Source organism: Pantherophis guttatus, chromosome 5 (genome assembly GCF_059756535.1).
Source record: "Pantherophis guttatus breed Tessera chromosome 5, ASM5975653v1, whole genome shotgun sequence".
NCBI lineage: Eukaryota > Metazoa > Chordata > Lepidosauria > Squamata > Colubridae > Pantherophis > Pantherophis guttatus.
The window spans coordinates 104,657,806-104,681,577 of NC_142067.1; the positions used below are offsets into that span (position 1 = coordinate 104,657,806).

Here is a 23,772-nt window from a genome sequence, read left to right on the forward strand (position 1 = left end):
CAGGCGCTTGGCAATCACAGAGATTTACAACGGTTGCACTGTCCCAAGGTCATGTGATCACCTTTGCGACTTTTTGACAAGCAAAGTCAATGAGGAAGCCAGAATCCCTTAACAACTGTGTTACTCACTCAACAACTGTAGTGATTCACCTAACAACTGTACAAGTAAGGTTGTAAAATGGGGCAAAGTTCACTTAACAACTTAGGAACAGAAATGTTGGGATCAATTATGATTGTAAGTCAAGGACTACCTATATTATAATGGGATGATTAATGGTATTATGATAATAAATGCTCTCCTGTGATCACAAGAGACGACTCTTGGCCACTCAAACCAATACAGGTAGTCCTCGACTTACGACCACAACTGAGCCCAAAATCTTAGACATATTTCTTATTTCCCCTTCTATTTTACAGTGCTGTTGCAATGCCTGCAATAGATTGGAACTCTGAAATAACATTTCACAGCTGTTTATCTCATAAAAATGAACATTTGTTATAAATTATCTTACTCCATCTTGTTATTTGGGCTTTTTCCCAATCTGAGATACATTCGTAGCAGGGAATAATATTTCTCAAGCATTTAAACAGCCTGAAGACCAGAGACAATTAATAATGGTACTTTTAATTGTGCAGATTTTAAGCAAGCTAGATCCACCTTGTTTTTTATTAGAACATCAAAGTCCATTATCCAGGTTTCACTGCAGAAGAGTGAGTGTAGGTGGTAAATGAGGCGCTTGCTATTCCTTTCTTTTATTGTGACACTGCATACACATATAAAAGGGATAAAGATTGCTGCGCACAGCACAATGCTCTTTTTATTATTTTGCCAAAACATTGGATCCTTTACCCGCTTCTGCAAATATGTAGGCAGGTTGACAGCCAATTACCAAACAGCACAAGGAAAGAGCTAGACACTGTACCAGGGGTGAAATGCTCCCAGTTCAGACCAGATTACCCGATCCGGTAGCGATGACGGCAGGTGGTTCGGAAAACCGGTAGCAAAAAATCCCTCCCCCCCCCACCATGCCCAGCTGAGCTGCGGGATCATCAGAGGCTTTTTTTTTTTTTTACTTTTAAAAGCATTTTTTCTTCAGCTGAAAAATCAGTTGGGATTGTCAGAGTCTTTTAAGAAAGGTTGTAGAGGTTGTAGAAAAAATGCTTTTAAAAGTAAAAAAAAAAGTTTTTTAAAAAAAGGTTGGCCACGGCCACCCAGTCACATTACCCCCCCACCAAGCCACGCACACAGAACCAGTAGTAACAAATTTTACATTTCACCACTGCACTGTACCAACCAGATCCAAGTGATTTATCCTCTACTAAAATGCAAGGGTTCAGATAGTCATCCTAGGAAGCCGTAAGAGATTGTTTCCAGCACTGGCTTACTTTCAAAAGGTAAATAAATTTATTCCAGAGTTTTCATCCTCTACACAGCATGCTTGCATCTATTTTATGCATCATATAGATCATCTAGAGCAGGGGTCTCCAACCTTGGCAACTTTAAGCCTGGGGGACTTCAACTCCCAGAATTCTGGAGACCCCTGATCTAGAGCGCAGCTATAGCAGTAGTCCTTTACTCCAAAAAGTAGCCTTTCCCTACTGGCACACATTTTAGTTCCACTTAAGCTTTTAGTCCTCCTGCCACCAGTGCCTTCACTTTAGAGACTTCTTAATCAGAATCTACAGCTGCAATTCTTGGAGTCACCAACTCCCTCTCTGTGCTAAACGAAGGCTTTCTAGGCCTTCATTGGTTTGTTGAGATTCTTCAGCTCTTCTTTTCCTTCACGAATCATCTGCTGAGACTTGCTGAGAATTGAATGAAGGAAATCTATGATTAATGGATATGTCCAGGTGTGAAACTTGGCAACTAGATTCTGGCATTACTAGCAAATCCACAAAAACTTCATTTAGGTATGTTATATCCACTCAGCCTATGTCAGTGGTGGCGAACCTATGGCACGAGTGCCAGAGGTGGCACACAGAGCCCTCTCTCTGGGCACGCACGTCGTCGCCCCTGCTCTGTTTCGGGTTTCTGCTGTGCATGCGCGCACGCCTCCCACTGGCCAACTGTCCTTCGGGTCTCTGCCGCGGATGTGGTGCATGGGCACATGCGCCCCCGCCTTTCAGTTTGGGGCCACATGCGTACTTTGGGCACTTGGTACCTAAAAGGCTCGCCATCACTGGCTTATGTCATCTTGATGGAATCAATTGATCGCTGGATTCTATGTTCATATCCAATAATTGACCACACAGAACCACTGTAATTCACCATCAACAATAACCCCATCTCAGTTTAACCTTCCCCTTGCATTTTTTAATAGTCCTTGGAAGGTATTGGCTTTGGGCTGACAGTCCTTGTACAGTATATTTACTGAGATCATGTTGACATTATCTTTGATTTACCTTGAATTAAATGCATAACTTGCAAGGGTCAGAACTTCAACAGTCATTGCTTGTGACACTCAGTGGCTCTTCTCCTCCAAATATTTAAATACTATAATGTATGGTATTTGGGGAAATTGTGATGGAATGTTGTGCAGCTTCCCAGGAGGAAGCCAGTGCATTCCAAAGAAGCAAGTAGCATCACACTTTAGATCTTTTGTGTGGGAGGAAAAGGGGGAAGACAATTCCTCCCTAATAGTTCCCAGAGTATGTTTTATGGTGCAAATAGTCTGCTTTAGTTTGGCAAAATTCCTGTCTGTAGATGAGGAACAATAAAGGAAACTACTTTTCCTTTATTTCATTGTGAGAGAATTTCAATGTGTCTTTCTTGGATTTTGGAGCCTAACAAAAAATAGAAGTCCAGATTTTGCTCTCCATTAGCCCTGTTTTTGTAGAAACAATCTTATTCTACCACTCAATGTATCATCCAAAAGAATTATGCCAGTCTTCCCTCCTTGTCTTTTGGTTTAAAAACTGTTAATCCAAGGACCAAAAATAACAGACCTCCAGTTAATACTATTTTTAGAAGGAAAGGAAATGTTATACTAACACAAGAATTCCAATTAGCACTGTACTTTCGGATGACACATCTATATATAGGCAATTTAGGGCAGCAAATCTCTTGTCTTTTTTCTCCTGCTTGCAGTCATAACTATCAGAAGGCAACTGAAGTAGCTTCAGGCCTAATGTCAAATTCTTTCACCGATGTGCCAATTTGAATTGTGGGAAGGTTCATCCAAGAGAAGCCTGGCAGGTAGCACCATTATACGGAGACAGTTAAAAGGCACTGCATACATGATATTAGAGTCACCCAGCCACAGAGGCAAAATCATTAGAGCATCCTTTGGAAAGACGATTTAGGCAGCCTCTGGACCGATTTCTGAAGAACTTTGTGGCAAGCAGACTAAGCATGAGTAAGAACTCATTTATATAAGAATCACAATGTTGCAATAAAGGTGACAAAATTGTTTATTTCTAAGCTTTTATTGCATATGCTGAAAGCTGCCCAATGGCCCCATTTAAAATTACCTGATCTCTGTGGAGAAGAATGGGCTACAGTGGCTGCAAGGCCAGTGCAACAAATGTTCTTTCACCGGCTACTTGTTATATCTGGGTGTTCTCCTAAATACAGTTAAGGCTGCCTGGCAGGTGGTATCACCTTCCTTCAGAGTAGTCAGTCAACTTGGCCTTGAAGGAAGCATTGGTGCACCCTGGTCATCAATTAGCTTCCAGGTGATTCAAGGTGCTGGTTCTTCCCCATAAAGCCCTTCATGGCATAGCTCCTGGCTGTTTGAAGGACCATTTTATCTCAGTCTGTTTCTGCTCATCCAGTAAAATCATGCAGGATGGATATCTTTTGACTCCCATGTATCAAACAATGACATCTAATAGGACCCAGGAATTCAGTGCCTGCACTTTGGAAGGATATCCAGTCCACCCAGAGATTCACACAGCTCCCACCCTAATGTCATTTAGGAAATAACAAAAGACCTGTTCTCCCAGGCTTTGGGATAACATGGTTGAGGAGTCTGCATTAGATAACTTTGGTTTTTATGGTTGATTGTATTGAAGAGATATCTACAGTGTGAACAACTGCATAGATATGCAGGTTTTTAACAAAACTTCGAAGAAACAATAATTCTCTATTAAAATCAGTGGTGGGTTCCTCCCGGTTCGGTCTGGTTCGGCCGAGCCGGTAGCGGTGACGATATGATGTCACCGAACCGGTTCTCCCCCCCCCGCCCTCCCACCCCCCTACCCCCCCACGTTATTCTTACCTTTTATTTGGCCCCATCCCCAATCTATTGCTGCCTCCTGAGTCCCAGCTGATGACTAGAGGGAAAAAAACTGTTTAAACTCTTGCCGTGCGGCTTCAAAAGGCCGTCCTACAGCTGATCAGTGTTAAAAGCAAACAAATGAGTCGGGTCGTAAGTGCGAGGACTGGTCGTAAGTGTGAGGACCTTCCAGAAATGACTCTGACCAGCTAGCCACGCCCACCTAGTCACATGACCTCCAAGCCACACCCACAAAATAAGCCACACCCACAGAACCGGTAGTAAAAAAATTTAGAACCCACCCCTGATTAAAATGTAAGTCCTCATTCCTTGTACACGGTAGAATTGGTATTGGTTTCTCTAAGGCAATATTCTCTCACATAATTCTTTCTGATTTTACTTCCTTTTTTCCCAGTCTTATTGAAGGCAAGACAATTTGCACAACTTCAGGCTTGGCATTATATTTCGCCTCCTCACCTCCTCCACACTCCCCACACCTTGCCAACTCCCTACATTCCTTTTCCTAGTCTCTCATGATTACTCCTTTTGTTTCTCACCATTTGGGCTTCATGAATTATTTCATTTACTTAATTTATATTCAGAACAACATTTTTAGCAATGACTAAATAGCCTCTCCCCCTCTTTCTGAAGAAAAGCTAAATAAGCATCTAGCGCATGAATCATGCATACTATAATAAGCCAATTTTGACTGACAATATATTCATTCACCATAGTGCAAAAAACCCAATGAAAAATAGTGCTTTATACTAACTCAGAGCAATAGACTAGGTAACCTGATATGATGCGGTATTGGAAGCATTCTAAAGTTTTCTTTCTTGTTCTTACTTGGAGATGTCAGGACTGAACCTAGGCATCTATGGATGCCAAGCACCTGTGAACACCTTGGATCATTTTGTTTGATGCTTGTTATTTATCTGGCATCTTTCCCATCATGTAATCTGATTGTCAGTTTTTCATACTGATAATTATTTTTTTTCCCTGTGCTTTTGAGTCAACTTTGACTCCTCTTGATTAGTCTCTGCAGTTTTAGCGAGATATTTGGAAGTGGTTTGCCCCTTACTTTTTTCCTAGGCCTCACACAACTGGTTTTTTGTCTGAAGTAGGACTAGAATTCACTGTCTCCTGGTTTTTAGCTTCATGCCTAAACCACTAAGCCAAACAGGCGCTTTAATGATCTGTACTCAGATAAAAAAAAGTTTCATCTGGAGCCTCAGAGAACCTGGTGAATGAGATGATACCACGCAGTGAGCAATGACAATATTAGATGAAAACGGGTTTGACAATTCTGCACAGTGATTGTTTATGTGTCTTTATTCTCTTCTTTGGATGTGCCTTATCTTGCACCTCCAAAATTTAGTGTTTCCATTTTTAAAGTGTTTATCTGGATGAAAAAGTTAATAATTGAACCACTCTGAGAGAGGCTTCCCGGAGAATATTCATACTAGTTACCTCTATCCTTCATAATTATTAGCCAAAGTGCCAAAGCCATATGGAATGCGTCAGATTCAAGAGATATTGTAAGCACATACATTTCCAAGCCAGCAGCTTATTTGTGGCCATTTAGCTCTTTTCTGGGTTAGCACAATACACAGAATCATGAAATGACTTTATATTAGATTGAGCCTCACTAGTTTGCCATGACTTTCCTTACATTGTTGATTGAAATATTTGAGAGCATCCACTTGAGGAAAATTGCCTAAGATGAGCCTAGAAGGGTTTTAGGTGAATTTGCCTGTGAATTTCATCTAATACTTGATGAAAAAGCCACCTGAAAGAGGCTTTGGAATTCTAGAGGAAATATGACAAGTTTCAAGGGTCTCTCCTTTTTATTCATATTTATGTATAATTTCTTTATTGCATTTATATGTCAGGAGGCATACTTAGGCTGATAGTCTAACTACGTTCATCTCAGCAAGTGTTCTAGTGAGTTAGGTGAAAGGGTTTTAAAAATCATTCAATAAGATCCATGTTCTGTTTTTGTCTTGATCCCAGATCTCTCCAATCCAAATTAGTTAACCATCATCCTGCACTGGCTTCCATATTTGTCATATTCCTGGTAATAGAAGGGAATCTATTCAATCATCTCTTCGTCCCTACTTGTTTTTTTTTTTCTTTTCATTCTTTCCCCGTCTGCCTATTTGAATCTCTGAGATGTTACATCATAACTGTATTACTGCATTTTGTATTATGTCCCAATCCGCATTACTGCATTTTGTATTATGTCCCAATTAATTTCTTGATAATCTTGTTCTGGACCATCCGTCCCCACCAAAACTTAATAGAAATAGAAGAAATGTCAGTTTGCATACCTGTTTTCTTCCTAGGCGTATATGAAATACTTTACTTGGATGTGAATAACACATTCTTGCAATACTCGAGTGTGGTAAAATACACAGGGTGTTGCCCTTAGTGCAATGCTGGCAGTAATACAAAGATAAATTGTTCTCAGCCTAGTCCACTTTTTCATAAGTCACTTAATCTTCACTGGCTAATAGCTTGGGTTCCCAATTATGGTGAACCATAAACTAATCATCCACATTTTAGCCAGTGACGGCAAAACTTTTGGGTTCAACGTATCAAAAATTGGGGAAATGCCTAACTTGACTCTGCTAGTGTGTTACCATCCACCTCCCATGAATAAATGAGAAACAGTTCTTTACATATTATTTTTAAAATATACGGTCCGATCATATTACCTTCAGGCAGAGTTCTCTTCCTGTTGAACATCCCCCCCCCAAAGCCTACCGAAGACAATTTTGGGTGGCATAAGGCCATCGTTCTTGAAGCAGCTTTGGAGAAAACTCTTCCGCGGCATCTGCAGCGTCCAAAAACCATACAAAAGCACTCCCTGTTCTACTTTTGGAGGTCCAGAAGTCACATGAAAGCACAATCTGGAGGCTGCATGAGAGCACAACCCATTCACACACAGCCTCTACAGCCCCCCAAAGTATGTGAGAACAAGGTATGCTTTCAAGAATAGTTGTCAGGTTCTGGTGAAAGTTGGTATGTCATCTAAATGTTGTGCTGTGTCATTTTGACATGTGTGATGTACATTTGCCATGATTTTTTTGGTAGCCATATGTTATACAAATCCAGTTTTTCTGATTAATTTGCAACACAGCCAATTGTGTTAATCCCACAAGCTATAGTTAATTTAACAAAGTTAAATGGGTTGCATGAAACACTGACTCCTTAGATGAAATATAAGAACTGCATATGATTGTTGCAGATGTATTAAAAGTTTAAAAATATAAAATTTAAAACTGTGGACAAAGTAAAGGTACCCTGAGAGGGAATATTCTGACCTCTCCATCCCAATTATCTTAACATCTTGGATTTGTTTACTGATTTGTCTGGGTAACTTTTCCTTTCAACCAAGCATGGAATTAGCTACGTCTCTCTGATTTTTTAGCATCTTTGTCCCAGTGCAAATTAGTGCATAATATTGCTTCCAGGTTCTTCAGTAACCGATTATGTTTTAAGCATGCAAACAACTTGTACAGACTGGAACTATGTTAGCTGTGTTAGCACTTGGCATAACTCCAGCTGTATGTTGTGCCAAGTCTGCTAATACAAATGTTTATTAAAGAATGGTAAATGCAACTTCCAAAGTAAACAAATATCCTGGGATCTTTGACAATGATTGTTTTTCTTTTTTACCTAAGAGACAAATTTTTGAATTTCAATATTAATGAAACAGGTTTGTCACCAATAATAAAGATAGGTATAAGATAATCAATAATTAATAAATAAACTTAAGTAACATAGACCTCTCCCTTGTGATCTAAAATCCAGGCAAAGTGAACAGCGAAGAAGCAACCCAAAACTGCTATTAAAAAGAGAACAATCCATGCTTGTGGGTTTAAAATTTTTCTTTTTAAAACTTCCATCATTTTGGATGGAAATCATATTTCTCTCATAAAAAAGGGAATACAGGTGGAATGCCATAATAAGGTATTTTATATTTTAAATATAAAAAATAAGGCACAAATGTTTAGATAATATATTTACTTTTAGCAAATCCTCGAGTTGTGATTGAACAGCTGCATGGTGTAAGGGGATAAAACTAAGGCATTCTCATTATCCAAACTAAACAACTTACCGTGTCATATGAATATTTTCAAACTATGCCAGAAACTCAAGTCAGAATTAAGCATTCCATCTTTGCAGTCTGTCAACTATTAAGCTCTTTAAGTGTCTCAGAAACACCACTGAAATTCCTGATTTTATAATGTAACAAGTGCAAATACAGGAGAGTTTCAGTAGTGAATGAGACATGATTGTGTTCTCCAACCTTTTTTTTTTTTTAATTGCTATAGTATCTTATCATTAGCTATAGTCATCTCTTTAAGAACTTGAGGAAGCAAGATCTAAATACTAAGCCACTCGGTCGTACAATTACTATGCACAACACAATGGCATCCTCCATCATTGCAATTATATGTGGTTTAGAAACAAATCAAGAGGCTACTATAAAGCCTCTTTTGCTTGGGCCATTGTACTGAAAAGTATTGGCTTTTTGTTTTCTGAAAGCCTCTGAATAGCTATTCATGAGCATCTGTAGCCAGCTGATTGCATCCCTGGAAAGGGCTATTATTTGGATGTTGTGTTTAGCCTCAAAAGGTCAGGAGTTAACAAAAAGGAAGCGCAAGTAATTTTTAATGTTATTTTTGCATCTTCTTGTCTTCTAACAGCAGCAAGATATACAGCATGTCCATTTATATGAGACGCACTTGTGAAGAGGATGAACCTAGAACCAGAAAGAGTTCTGAAAATTGTGTCTATGTGAGTGATGAATTTGAAAGGGCATGTGCTGATATCAGTTACAGAAAGAGGCCTTGTATTCTTAATAGTCACTAAGCTATTGTTATCTCCAAGATGTCTTGGAGATAGCTGGAATAGAAACAAGTGTCTTGTTCAATAATATTTGCTTGTATGTAGTCGTTAACTTTCTCAATAAAAAGGAAATAGTGGAAACCCAGGAGACACTGAATTCATCCTAGAAAACCATCAGGCTACCCATCTCCTTTGCAGAGTTATCAGCATTATATGGCATTTTATTGTTTTCATGACTGAAAGGGCTAATTTTCACCAGCAAGTCCTTGTCACAGGATATCCCTGAAAATATAGCAATAAAGTGTACTGACTTACAGGTTGAATTATCCATGCATTATATGGAATGTATATAGATATACTCGGCTCAAGCATGAAGAGAATTATTACCAATGACATGGTCTACAATTTTATTTAGGTCAAAGTCTTGTATTATAAGGCTATTATTATAAAAATATTGCATTTATATTGTTCATTTGTAAAAAATATAGTTTCAATATTTATCTCAAACTCTCTATAATGTAGCCAGCATTATTATTATCCATTACTAATACATTATACAACTCCTCCTCCAAGGAAATCTGAGTAATGTGCATAGCCTGTCATAAATTAATGGAAAGGAAGGATTTGATTTCACTTGTTATTCCTAAATCCTAATTCATTTAGCCAGATTTAGCTCTGTGTCCAGAAAAGCCCCCAGTGGCCTAAATTATCCAGGAGCCAGCTCCCATAAAATCGCCTTGACAGGTAGGCAGGATTTTGTCCTTAATTCATGTTAGTGAGTTGTTACAAATAATTATTGCAATTATCCTATTTCATTCCAATAATTAACAGTTTTACTTTTCTTTGAGGCATGCATTAATTTTACCGATTTAGATGTCTTTTGTATGTTGGTTTTTAACATAAAACAATGGAGTCCTAAGAAGGAGGGAGCCCTTTTGTATTATATCATGCCCCAATATATAAAGTAATATCTATATTGCCCTGCTATGACAGCTTAAGAGAAGGTAAACTATATATACTTATAAAATTAAAAATGGGAGATATTTATGAATCGTGGCATGAAAATTTGTGCATGTGATGATTTCAATTCTTTAATGAGACACAGTAAACAAATGTCATTTTGCAGCCCAGTTTGACTAATCTGTGTATCCCCTTACTCATAATTGTTAACACAGATAGGAATCTCCATTTCGGCCATTAGCACACTTCAGAAGCTCAAGAGCTACAGGCTTCACATAGCACATTAAGTGATTAAGCCCTATTCAGGTTGTCCTCAACTTACAACAGTTCATTCAGAGTTACAAGGGCACTGAATAAAGTGACTTACAACCATTCTTCAGCTACAAACTTTGCACTATCTCCATGGTCATGTGATCAAATTTAGATGCTTGGCAACCTATTCATGACCGTTGCTGTGTCCCAAGGTCATATGATCCCCTTTTGCGATCTTCTGACAAGCAACATCCATGGGGAAGCCAGGCTCACTTAACAACTGGGTTACTAACATAACAACTTCAGTGATTCACTTAGCAACTGTGGCCAGAAAGGTTGTAAAATGGGAGCGAAACTCACTTAACCAATGTCTCACTTAACAACAGAAATTTTGGGCCCAATTATGGCCGTAAGCCAAGGGCTCTCTGTAGTTTACAGCAGTGTTTCTCAACGGTGGCAACTTTAAGGCAGAATCAGAATAGAGCTGGACGGGACCTTGGAGGTCTTCTAGTCCAGCCCCCTGCTCAAGCAGCAGATCCTATATCATTTAAAGACAAGTGACCCTCATACAGGTGAAACCTGTCAAGGCAGGTGAACCTCAATTCCCCGTCTGCACCCAAACGACCGTGCAACCACCTCCACAATTGCAGGTTTTCTCTGCAAATACACCGAGGTTGCACCTTAACTTCCAAGGCTTCAGTTCCTCAGCAGAGGGCAGCATCCCGCTGACCTTGAATACTATATGCAGGGTCACAACAAGGGACGACTCCTGGAATCTAGGGATCGCCCAGGAAACCCCAAGCACGGAGGTTAGACGGGGAACCAGAAGGGAAACCACAGCCGGCCCTTCCGCAGCGCTGCCATTGCCAAGGAAACGACCATGTGCGCGCCTGCAGAGTCACCGGCGAGTCTCCACGGGATGTTCCCCTGTGCATTTCCAAGCAGGCCGGGACTCCTCTCGGGCTCAACTAGGCCGACTTCAATCCGAGCCCCACATCCCACCCCACAGATGCAGAAGCCTATTTAGACGGAGACGTGCAGAACCGAGTGAAACCCCACCCCGGCCTTGCGCGTCCGGGAAAAGGACGAAGCAGCGGCTCCGGCAGGGGGCGCTGTGCGGGGTCTCTCTGCCCTGCCGGTTTTGACCCATCCCGGCCGCCTTAGTAGGAGCTCCCGGCCCGGCAGTCTCCGAGGCTGCTCGGCCTCCGGAGGGGGGGGAGGGAAATCAGCGGAGCGGCGGCTCTCCCGAGGCCAGGCGCGTCGCCAGGGCAACCGCTTGCCCCCCTCCCCGCCAGGGATCATGTTCACCAGCACGGGCTCCAGCGGGCTGTGTAAGTATCCACGCGCCCGGGAGGAGGGGCGGCGCCACAGGGCAAAAGGTCGGGAGCTGCGCTGCACGGTGAGGCGGCTCCTCACCTTCCTCCTTAGCTCTCCGTTCAGGGGCTGAACCTCCATCCCGGAGCTCTTTCCCGGCCCGAGCGGGGCGCCTCTTGACTGCCAGGGGAGGGAGCTTTAAAGTCATATCGGCTTAGGGCAGGGGTCCCCAACCTTGGCAACTTTTAAGACTTACGGACTTCAACTCCCAGAATTCCTCAGCCAAGCCATGCTGCAGGTTGGATACCGTGCTGGCTGGCTGGGGAATTCTGGGAGTTGAAGTCTGTTAAGTCTTAACGTTGCGAAGGTTGGAGATGCATCTGGTTTAGGGAATATCTCGAGCGCCTCTCGCGGGTCGGTTAAGTAAATAAGGGAGTCTCCAAAGTGGCTGGGGAATCCTGGGGGTTGAAGTGTACAAATCTTAAAAGTTGCCAAGTTTGGAGACACCCCCCCTTCCCCGGGTTAAATTAATCTGAGTAGAGGTAAAGCCGCTCTCTCCTTTCTAGCCAGTCATGCTACTTTGCTGTATGCTTTCAGCGAAGATTTTGCTTGGTGTGCTTCCCTCAGGACTTAGAATACTTTATTATCACTTTGAATGTACCAGGGGTGAAATCCAGCAGGTTCTAACAGGTTCTGGAGAACCGGTAGCGGAAATTTTGAGTAGTTCGGAGAACCGGCAAATACCACCTCTGGCTGGCCCCAGAGTGGGGTGGGAATGGAGACTTTGCAATGTCCTTCCCCTGAAGTGGGGTGGGAATGGGGATCTTGCAGTATCCTTCCCCAGGAGTGGAGTGGGAATGGAGATTTTGCAGTATCCTTCCCCTACCATGTCCACCAAGCCACGCCACACCCACCAAGCCACGCCCACAGAACTGTTAGTAAAAAAAATTGGATTTCACCACTGGAATGTACACTAATCAGCATACATTAAAATGAAATTTTGTTGCATACAGCTGTCAAAGGGTCTTCACCTCCAATGTACACTACAATCTTGCAAGTGAAGAGAAACTTAGCTCCTTATCTTTCTCTTCTTTATAATTGAATTTATACAAAGTTAGTCCTCGACTAAAACCACAATTGAGCCCAAAATTTAAGTTGCTAAGTGAGATATTTGTTAAGACAGCTTTGCCCCATTTTACAACTTTTCTTGTCACAGTTGTTAAGTTAGTAACCTGGTGGTTAAGTGAATCTGGCTTCCCCATTGACTTTGCTTATCGGAAGGTTGCAAAAGTTGATCATAGGACCCTGGGACACAGCAACTGTCATAAATATGAATCAGTTGCCAAGCGTCTGAATTGTGATCACATGCCCATGGGGATGCTGCAATGGTCATAAGTGTGAAAAAGGCTCATAAGTCACTTTTTAAAGTGCTGTTGTAACTTTGAACAGTCATTAAACAAACTTGTAAGTTGAGGGCTACCTGTACTCCATCTTTTCACTCTCTGACCATCCAGGTGCAAAATGTAAACAGAAGAGTTAGAATTAAAATCTAACATTTAAGTAACAAACACTTGGTGCAAGAGATGTGGTTTCCCCAACTTTCTAGTTTTGAGAGTCAAGTGGGTGACCCTAAGGGTTTCTCAACCTTAGCAACTTTAAGAGGTGTGAACTTCAACACCCAGAATTCTCTAGCCAGCTTGCTAATGCAAACCTATTCTTGCATACCAGTAATGGAATGTCCAATAACAAGGGTATCTTCACTTTTACTAGTAGTGTTTTAGTGGGAGAGATAAGCAGTCCCTAAGCTGTAAAGTCAGGCCTTATAGAGCAGTATGGATACTTTGAATTGTAATCAGCAGATAACTGCCTGCTAGGACAGATCTTTCAGTGCGGTATCATGATACTTCCTGTATACTGTATCTTGTCAGCAACCTAGAAGTTGCATTTTGCACAAGTTGTATTTTCTGGATCAACTTCAAGGGAAGCCCCATGTGCATTGCTATAATCAAGTTGGGTGATAACAAGGGCTGGATAACTGCTGCTATAATCTGGCTGGTTCAGGAAAGATTGTAGTTGGCATTCTGATCATAGTTGTGTAAACATGCTCCTCATCACAGCTGCAAAATCCAGTTACAGCTGGGATCAGGGAGTACATTCAAACTGCAAACTTGCTTCTGCTTGGAGAATACATACTCATGAACATACTCACACCGAGTAAGAATTCCATTGATTCCAAAGTCCAGCTTTTCGTTACCAACACTACTGGTTCTTTTTGGATATAAATTCTATTGAATAAACCTATTCCGAACAATCATGCATAGGATTGGACCAGCAGGGATTAAAATAAATTTTAACTGTGACCTAATTAAATTGCCTAGTGAATGGTTTTAAGCCACTATAAATTGCTATGTTTGCATATGTACATTAAACCATGCACCATGGTTTAGAAACCATAGTGACAGGGTCCACAAAACATTAAGCCAAAACCAGATTAACTATTTTAAAATTCAATGTGGTGTATGAATCAAGCCTGTGACTACATTTTCATGACTCACTGAATACAATTGCACAACACCTTTTACTGGACTATTTCTAGCCCAACATGTTGAACAAATGTAGAAACCTGCCAGTTCAGGTGAGAAACAGTTCTAATACCTTTCCCCAATTAAATGATATTGTACAACCCAGGAACCTAGTAACTTTGAGCTGGTTGTACACTGCTCAATTAGTTCTCCAGGTAAATTAAGCACAAGTGAAAAGTGGCTAACAATGCAAGTTAAAAACTAGAAGCTAAGTGCTCTGTAGAAAAAGAACAACTATATTTCTACAATGTGGTAATTAGTTGAACTTAGCAATGGTCAATTTGATATTTCCTTTTTTGATAATTATCTTGAGCTAAAATAAACCACAATGTTCATATAAGAATGTGGTTTATTAAATAGAATGTCTTCAAGTTTCTGCATGGTTAGTGAATTGTATATGAGCCCACTGCTTATAGTGTATTTACAGTGATCTAAATTGGACCAGTTTTAAAAAAAGCATTCATGAAGATTTGAAAGAAATCTTAATACATGATGCTTTCATAGAAAGTGCTTGTTTATGCAAATAACATATTATATGAGGATACAAATTCACTAAGTCTATGTTCATATCCACAAGCAGAGCTTGTTTTAATCCTGATTTGTTGCAAATGTTGCAAATGTTGTTGAAAAATTGAAAATGAAAATGAAAATTTGTTGAAAATGTACAAGAGCTAAGCTCATGTGTTGCAGTAAGGCAGGGATGTCAAACTCGTGGGCCAGATGTGTCACGCACTGGCCACGCTCACCCCCGTTTTAGCGAAGGGTAAAAAAGTGATACATCACATGACAATGTGTCATTGCGAGTTTGACACTTCCGCACTAAGGCTAAACAAGAGCAAAATAAGAATAACTTGGTTTACACATTGTTTTCAAGTAGAGCTTATTCATTAACATCTGTATTTAGATCTCTTAATATCAAAACATCCTTTCTTAAATAGAGGGGAAAATGTTTTTTTTTTCCTCTTGGAACTATTAACATTGATGCAGTTTTAAGAAGCATTTTTTAAATAGTATTTTTCTACCAGTCTGTCATTTTTATACCATTCTAAGAAATCAAAATATATCTATTGCAATATTTCTTAAATCTTTTAAAATGGCATGTATTCATACTTTAAAATGTTTTTTCTAATTTTGAGAGTGCATAACAAAAGGACAATTTCTCTTTAATTCAGTTGTTTAATTTATACAGTGGAATAGTGCTATTCTAAAATGGAATTCATGCCACTTTCATTTATATGAGAGCTGAATTTGAGTTATTCAGTGGGTAGAATGTGGAATGTTGTATGTACAAGAGGTTAGAATATAACAATCAGAATGTTAAATTGCAGAATTTTGCATAAATTATTAAATACATCTATATTTCTGTATACAAACTATTAACAAAAATTATTTTAATAAAGTAACAGGAAGTAAAACACCAGATAAGAACCATGGTGTTGTAATAGGTAGAGCATAAGGTATGCATAAATAAAGAAGTAAAATTAACCTGGAAATATTGCATTCATGGTAGAAATTAATATGGATATTTATCATTTCTTCTCACCTTCCACATTAAGCCTATGATTAGATGTAAATCCCATAAGCTACTTTTTCTTCCCAGTTAATTAAAGGAAGCTGGGGTATTCATTATGTATAAAAATGCCCCAAGCTACAAAGGAACTTTCCAGGCATTCTTAACAAATGGAAATGGTAGCTGGCTATAACCCAACGCTTTGCCCAAAGGAATGCTACTAATCAAGAAAAATGAAAACAAAACAATTTAGAAGAGCGATAGGGATCCTCCAGTGATGCTTGACAGCATAGCAAAGAACAATCGCAGTGATTTTGTGATTAGGTGAGCCTTCCCTGGCAGTTATTTTGCAAGAGCTCCAAAAACATGTTCTCAAATTCCTAAACACACTCACTGACTTCCACAAGTAACTTATTCCTACCTTAATGACTAGTGGTATATTTGGAAAGACAATAGATAGATACTGCTGTCAGATCTCTTCCTTGTTTTACAAGTGATCCGCCTCATTCAAATTACAGCATCTCAGACGGGTAGTGAGGACATTGGGGAAGAAAGGAAAAACATACCATTTACTCCATTGTAAATGTCTCCCCCCCCCTTAATTCATCTTGTTTTTTTTCAGAGCCCAGGTTGATTTCGCCTAACAATTCACTTATCTTACAGAAAGAATAGAAATTCATTCTTACAGTAGAGCATGCTTTGATAATAAATGTATTCTGTTTCTATTCTGTGATCTCTGTGCTGTTGGGCTAAGCATCCTCCCCCCCCCCAATGCTTATGCTAAAAACATTGAGTAGTCATCTATATGAAAATAACAATATTGTAAGCAATTTATTTTCCTTTAAATCACATTTTAAAAGTACATCAGGTATTTTGTTAGTACACTTTACAAAGCTCTAACTTGCTTGTGTGCTTCAGTCTGATTTCTTCTAATAGAAGAAAAGAAAGAGAAAGTTTTTATATTTCCAGGGCATTCCTATAGGAGACTGGAATTTTGTTTCTTGCAGACACTCTCTGGATTCAGGCACCAGGTTGGACTGAATTTTCCCAGAGAAACCCAAAATGCCCCATCATTTTCTGGCTTAGTTTGAGTATTTGAAATGAATTAGGTCGTTCCTGCATGTGGCTAGTTGGTTTTGTTTTCACAACTTGAACCAAAATTTGGGTAAGATGAGGTGGAAAGTTATTTTAGTAATTTAATAGATTTAATTGTAAACATATTTTTTTTAAAAAAACTTAGTATACAGCATGATTGGTTTTTAAAGAATCCTCAACGTAACTTCATTGGATATATGTGTATTTTGTTTTCTTTTGAAGATAAAGCACCTCTGTCAAAGGGTCTATTAATAATACCAAGCATCTTCTCGCTACTGCTGGCTCTACTCTTTCAGCATTATCAAAAGTTCTTTACCTACAATCTGCAAGCAGTAAAAGAGGAATTTCAGGTAAGCAGCAATTGATTTATAATATTGTGACATGGGATAAACATGGGGCTGGTGTTCTTTAATTTTTTTATATGAGCTGTGGTGTGAATATTTTGAACTTTAAATTTAGAATGATGTAGCACTCGATACCACAACCAATAGCAGAGGAACATTCATGTAAAATGTAGATATGTGAGAAATTAGTTGTGGCTGCAGTGTGGGAAGGAGGAAGTCTTTATTTTCTTGTTAGTTTTGTTAACAATTAGTTAACTTGTGTTCTGTTAAAACTCTTCATAATTAAAATCAGATAAAGTTTTTTTCAAAAGTGATGAGGTACATCCAAAGGTTATGCTGGTAACTGTGGAGAAAAACATTGCTCCAAATGTATTTCAGGTGAGGGGAACTTGAGTTGACAGTAGTAATACTGCTAGATGTTGTGCTTTATACATTATACTAGGCAGCATCTCTAAACGCAGGACACCAACCCCTGTACATCTTAATTCATGGGGTTATGATCTATTCCAGACAGACTTTTCAGCAAAATTCCTGGCCTAAAAATAAGTGTATATTTGCACACAAATTTTTGGGAGAAAAAAAGCTTATTCGTTGTTGTGTATTAAAACTGAAAGGCTGGGACTATGGGCTCTTCTTATTTTTCTTTTTCTCCCACCCTCAAATTGATATAGAGATAATGAAATTATATTAATACTTGTGACAGTGATAACTTGTGCCTTTAAGGAGAAGTCCCAAGCATTTAGAAAGTGGTTAGAAGGAACAAGTGTTGAGGAATTGGAGTCTTCCTAGTGCCAGTTTCTTCTTGTCTCTCAATAGTGGTTCATTTTACTTTCTTTCTCTATTCCCAGCTGGACTTAACTTAGAATGCTTTGGACTCTGGATGAATGAAAAATGATGCATACAGCAAATGGGGGAAAATCCTCCTTGTTTCATATCAGACAGAGATCTGTTCCCTCTCCCTGCTGTGTTTATAATTGAAACAGAAAAAAATTATAGGATCAGCTGCATATAGTAGGGAGCTTAGTCTGAAAAGAATATTTGATATTAGGACTGCAAGGAAAAAAAGTTAACATGGGCAAAATATTTATAGCTACCTTTAAGCATACTTTAAAGCCTGAGTAGCTGAAGCATGCTAACATTCTTCATTTACTTGTATCTTTAAATGGAGATGAAAGGTAATACTTGTTCCAACAATAGCACTGTCCTTGCTAGAAGGATTCTTTTTGACAACTATTAACAGCATGTTGTGACCTTGTGTGTTTTACACCTTTACTGTGCTATGGGCTGGTGGTTTTTGGAGTGTAGGAAGAACTTCTGTAGGTAAATGGAGCAGAACTATAACTGGAAAATGTGACTTCAGTTAACATATAATTTATAAAGTGAAGGTTATAAGGAAAAGAATCTATTCATATAAGCCCTTTCTTTTGGTAAAATAGCTTAGGGAAAAGAGTAGTTGACATTTGGAAGCTACATTTTGTCATATTTCATTATGACACAAACATGTTTTGGAACTGGCAGGAGATGGAATCTGCCTACTGTCCCTGGACAGAAATGGGGGAGCTGAATTTTAGTGACAAACCACCAGCAATGCTGATGCTACTTCCTGCCATTTCATGAGAGAAAACTAAACGTTGGTGTTTAAACATATATTTACTTCATTGTCTTCAGAAATACAGAAGGAAATTTGTAGAAAAACTTGCCCACCCCCTCATTGCAATATCATCCTGCCTGCTGCACCTCCCCCCTTTTTTTAAAGTTCATCTCCCAGCTGCTAAAGTTTGCCTGCTATATATTAAATTTCCATAAAATGCAAGTGGAAACTATGACTACTGTTTATTACCTTTTAGATTTGGAGGCTGCTCTGTGGACGAACAGTGTGTCTTGATCTTAAAGACACTTTTTGCAGTAGTTTACTTATCTACAACTTCAGAATATTTGAAAGGCGATATGGCAGTAGAAAATTTTCAGTAAGTTCATGTTCTGGTTTTGTTCTCCTATTTCATAAGTAATATACTTATATTCCTTATTTGTCTTTCTTTTTCCTATTCCAGTATTTAACACAACAGGTATGCAAAAATTCTAGGGTTTTTATATTTCCATTTTAAAATGGACTTTTAAATAATAAAGTAAGCAAAATGATTACTATTTTATTAGCTCAATTAATTTAATTTTAGAAAAAGGACACCTTCTAAAATATTTTGAACCTCACACAAAATGTGATAGTGGAAAAGCTTAGTCTGCTTGTAAGCTAATGTTTGCTGAGCTATGCAAATATATCATGAGAAAAACAAGCGGAAGCCCAGAAATGTGTGTGGAACCGTACTATGGAAACCTTGCCCCCAAATTCATGATGCTCCAGTCTTGTTTACTTTTTGCAATGCAGTAAAAACACCCATTTTGGGGAGCTCTAAGTGGAAATAATGAACCCATGCTGCTTTTATAAATTATTTTTTGCAATACAGATAGTCCTCAACTTAACACAACTGGGATCAAACTCTTGGTTGTAGAGGATAGTAGTTAAGTGAGATGTCATCTAATTGGTTCACTCAAGAATTGCAGTCATTAAATCATCTTGCAGGTCATTAAGCAGACAAGAGTCTCAAATAAGAAACATGGGGATGGCTTGGGGATAGGGAGACTATGGGAGCCCAGTAAGTAACTCTCCGCTTAAGAGCTGAAATTTAATTTAATTTAATTTAATTTAATTTAATTTAATTTAATTTAATTTAATTTAATTTAATTTAATTTAATTTAATTTAATTTAATTTAATTTAATTTTTTAATTAATTTAATTTAATTTAATTTATCGAATTTCTATGCCGCCCAACTCCCAAGGGACTCTGGGCAGTTTACAGCAAAAAATAATACAACAAAGAACATAGGAAAATTATTAAAAAACATTTTAAAAACATTTTTAAAACATTAAAAGCCCATGCACACCATTCATGGTCGGATCTTGCAAGATTGCAACAGCGAGATCAACGGCTCCAGGCCTGCCAGAAAAGCCAGGTCTTCACTGCTTTCCGGAAGGCCAATAGGGTGGGGGTTGTCCGGATCTCAGGAGGTAACTGGTTCCAGAGAGCTGGGGCAGCCACAGAGAAGGCCCTCCACTGCGGGCCCGCCAGCCAGCATTGTTTAGCTGACGGGACCTGGAGGAGACCAACTCTGTGGGATCTTACCGGTTGCTGGGAGCTATGCGGTAGAAGGCGGTCTCGAAGATAGCCTGGCCCTGAGCCATGTAGGGCTTTAAAGGTAATAACCAACACCTTGAATTGCGTCCGGAGACCAATAGGGAGCCAGTGCAGCTCGGGGAGAATTGGTGTAATGTGGGTGTATCTAGGTGCACCCACGACAGCTTGTACAGCTGCATTCTGGACCAACTGTAGTCTCCGAACACTCTTCAAGGGTAGCCCTATGTAGAGCGCGTTGCAATAATCTAACCGTGAGGTGACAAGGGCATGAGTGACTGTGAGGAGAGCCTCCTGATCCAAGTGGAGTCGCAATTGGTGCATCAGGCGAACCTGTGCAAAGGTCCCCCTAGCTACAGCTGCAAGATGTTGCTCTAAACTTAGCTGTGAGTCTAGGAGGACACCCAAATTGCGAGCTTGTTCTGAGGGGGGACAATCTCCCCCCCAGAACCAAGGATGGACAGTCGACATAGTCTTCAGGAGGCAATACTCACAGCCACTCGGTCTTGTGTGGGTTAAGTCTGAGCCTGTTGACTCCCATCCAGACCCTCACAGCCTCCAGGCACTGGCACAGTCCTCCCTGTTAAAATCGAAGCAGAATTTTCAGCCCCTGAGCAAAGAGAAACTTGCACATGGCCTGCACTGGACCCCTTAGGCTCTCTTCCAGCCCCCTGAACTCCTTACCTTACTGTGTTCCCTCTCTGGTCATGGGCTGAAAATCCTGCTTGGATTTTGGCTCCTCCTTGCCCTGGGAACTGGCTGAAAGAGCTCCGTGCCCAAGGACTTCAGCCTTGTGCCTGCTTGGATTTTGGCAGAGTTCTTTCAGACTTCTTGGCAGAGAGCAGTAGATTGCAATCTTCTTTGACTTCCCCATTGATGGTGATCATACGATCAGGTGCTTGGCAACCTGTCATAAGTGCAGACAAACTGCTAAGCACACAGATCACAATCATGTGACCGTGGAGAGGTGGTGCAACAGTGAGAAGTGCTTTATACCAGGGGTCCCCAACCTCTGGGCTGTGGCCCACTACCAGGCCGTGAGCTGTTCAGAAGTGGACCGTGGAAGTGGCAGGTGAGCACATGTGCATGCATCCCCACTTGTGTGAGCAGCAGACAAGCAAATGTGTGCAAGCTCCCATTTGTGTGAGTGGCATGCGTGTGTGCCTATCACTTGTGCAAATGGAACTTGCACACTCATGCGCATGCTTGCCCACGACTCGCACGGAACCATTCCTCCCTCCTCCCCCCCCAACCGGTCTGCAAAGCCAGAAAAGTTGGGGAACTCTGCTTTATATATTGTAAAGCACCCTTTCCAAGGCTGTCATTAATTTGGATTGTCATAAGGTGAACCATCATATGTTGAGAACTACTTGTATAATGTTATACATATATTTCATTGTTTTTATTTGTATCTAATATATAGACTAGCACATAGCAGCCCGAATGAATAAACGGCCATTTCTATTCTAAGGTAGCAGTTGAAGATGCATTCTCTGTGTGAGTGCATGAGTATGTACTGACGTGTATAAATTGGGTCTTGGTTTGCTCCTGTTCTATCCAGAAATCCACAAGACGATACCTTTAGAGATCAGTAATAAAAGTCCTGGACAGCAGGAACTTGGATAGAAATCAGCTAACAAAGCAATTTGCTCCTAGGTTTTACGAGTTACGTATATCCTCATCTAACGTGTATCACTTACCTCAAGTGCTGTCTGCTTGAGAATAGGTGTAAATATTCAAAACCAGCTCTCATTTGTTGAACTTCATATTCTATTTCTGATGTGTTTCTGGGGAGGAATATGTTGATACTTCCTAAAAAGGAGGAAGGCTTGTTTGTGACGTTACTGTATTGTAATTGCTTTTTGTTGATTCCAGGCCAGAGTATAGTGCTCCATTTTCAGGGGCTCTAGATTATTATTATTTTCTTAGATTAGTAATTATTATGATTAGGTCCTGGCCTGATGTCAGTTTATGCAGATAATGTACTTTGTAGCTCTCCGTGTGTCTTCCTGTGATCCCCAGGTTTCTCTGAAGCCTTCCTTACAAAGCTATGCTGTGCTTATCAGTTGAAACCAGGGCTTATGACCATTTTGTAGACTAATTCCATATATTTGTTATAATTCATAAGCAATACTGTTACCTTTTTCTTTAATTAGCATTAAAATAATTCAATTAGCTTTAAAAGCACTGTAGTTTTAATAAATTTCTAGATGAAAATGGCATGTAACAAAATAATATGCTGCTTAAATATTTTGTGAACAGTGTAGATCATGGTTGTACAACCGTTTGGCTTGCCAGGGCGCATTGAGTGAACAAGATTGTCTTGTTGCATATAAAATATATAGTTAATGTATATAAATAACAAATTTCCTTTATTTTTTATTATCTTGTGGGGCCACATTACTAGCTGTCCAGGGCCGCATGTGGCCTGTAGGCCACTTGTGATATAGATATAACTTACCTGGACAGTCCAGTCCATTCCATTGTGAATGCCATGGAAGAGTCATAGATAATTTATGCATTGTATGTGAAATTAATGCATAATATATATCTGGTTGCAGAATTGTGATTCTCAGAAAATGAAAACTCTCGTCATCAGCCATTCATTTTTGTCTGACCCTCGGTCACTCTATGGAGCAGCACTCTCTATGCCTCTCTGCCTTACTCTGTCTCCTTCAGATCCTTCATGGTCATCCCAGTGTCATCTTTTGTAGTGTCCAGCTAGTGGGTGCTAGGATGGCCCCTTCTCCTTTTTCCAGTGATCATTCCCAGTATGATTGACTTTTCAAGTGAGTCAGCTCTCAGGACATGACCAAAATATGACAGCCTCTGTTTGGCAATTTTGACTTCAAGTGATATTTTTGGTGAGGTTCAGTCTAGGACCGTGATGGCGAACCTATGGCACGCGTGCCACAGTTGCACATGGAGCCATATCTGTGGGCACATGAGCATTGCCCTAGCTCAGTTCCAGTGTACATGCGCGCGCCAGCCAACTGATTTTCGTGCCTTCCGGGCCCATCGGAAGTTGGGAAATAGGCCATTTCCGGCCTCCAGTGGGGAGGCGGTTTTCGCCTTCCCCAGGTTCCTAGAAAGCCTCTGGAGCCTAGGGAGAGCGAAAAACGGGCCTACCGTGCCACCACTTGCCAAAAGTGGGGGGAGCATGGGGGAGTGTGTGCACACACGCAGGAAGGCAGGGCGTAGGGGGCATTGAACTGTGGCTGTGGGCACACGTGCGCACTCCCCTCCCCCATGCTCCCCACGCTTTTGGTATGCAACGGCAAAAAGATTAGCCATCACTGGTCTAGGACTTCTTTTTTATTTTTGCAGTCTATGGGGTGAGCTGCGGTGGCACAGTGGTTAGAATGCAGTACTGCAGGCTACTTCTGCTGATCACTGGCTGCCAGCAGTTTGGCAGTTCGGGTCTCACCAGCTCAAGGTTGACTCAGCCTTCCAT

At 40.2% G+C, this 23,772-nt stretch overlaps 1 protein-coding gene and 1 long non-coding RNA gene across 3 annotated transcripts in view; both read left to right on the top strand.

Annotated features, from left to right (window-relative positions):
• LOC117666013 (uncharacterized) overlaps positions 1-10,130 on the top strand; it is a 28,565-nt gene extending 18,435 nt beyond the window's left edge. Inside the window, exon 4 of the long non-coding RNA XR_015728279.1 lies at positions 8,932-10,130. This is a non-coding gene — a long non-coding RNA (uncharacterized LOC117666013). The remainder of the gene's footprint in view (positions 1-8,931) is intronic.
• An 867-nt stretch (positions 10,131-10,997) lies between these two features.
• The window catches only part of UBAC2 (UBA domain containing 2), an 88,100-nt gene continuing 75,325 nt past the window's right edge, over positions 10,998-23,772 (top strand). The window contains exons 1-3 of one of the 2 annotated variants that reach the window (XM_034418436.3): positions 10,998-11,616; positions 17,009-17,136; positions 18,978-19,097. In XM_034418436.3, coding sequence (XP_034274327.1) covers positions 11,586-11,616; positions 17,009-17,136; positions 18,978-19,097 — 279 coding nt within the window. In that variant the 5' untranslated portion in view covers positions 10,998-11,585. The remainder of the gene's footprint in view (positions 11,617-17,008; positions 17,137-18,977; positions 19,098-23,772) is intronic. The other variant, XM_034418446.3, reaches the window with a different exon arrangement.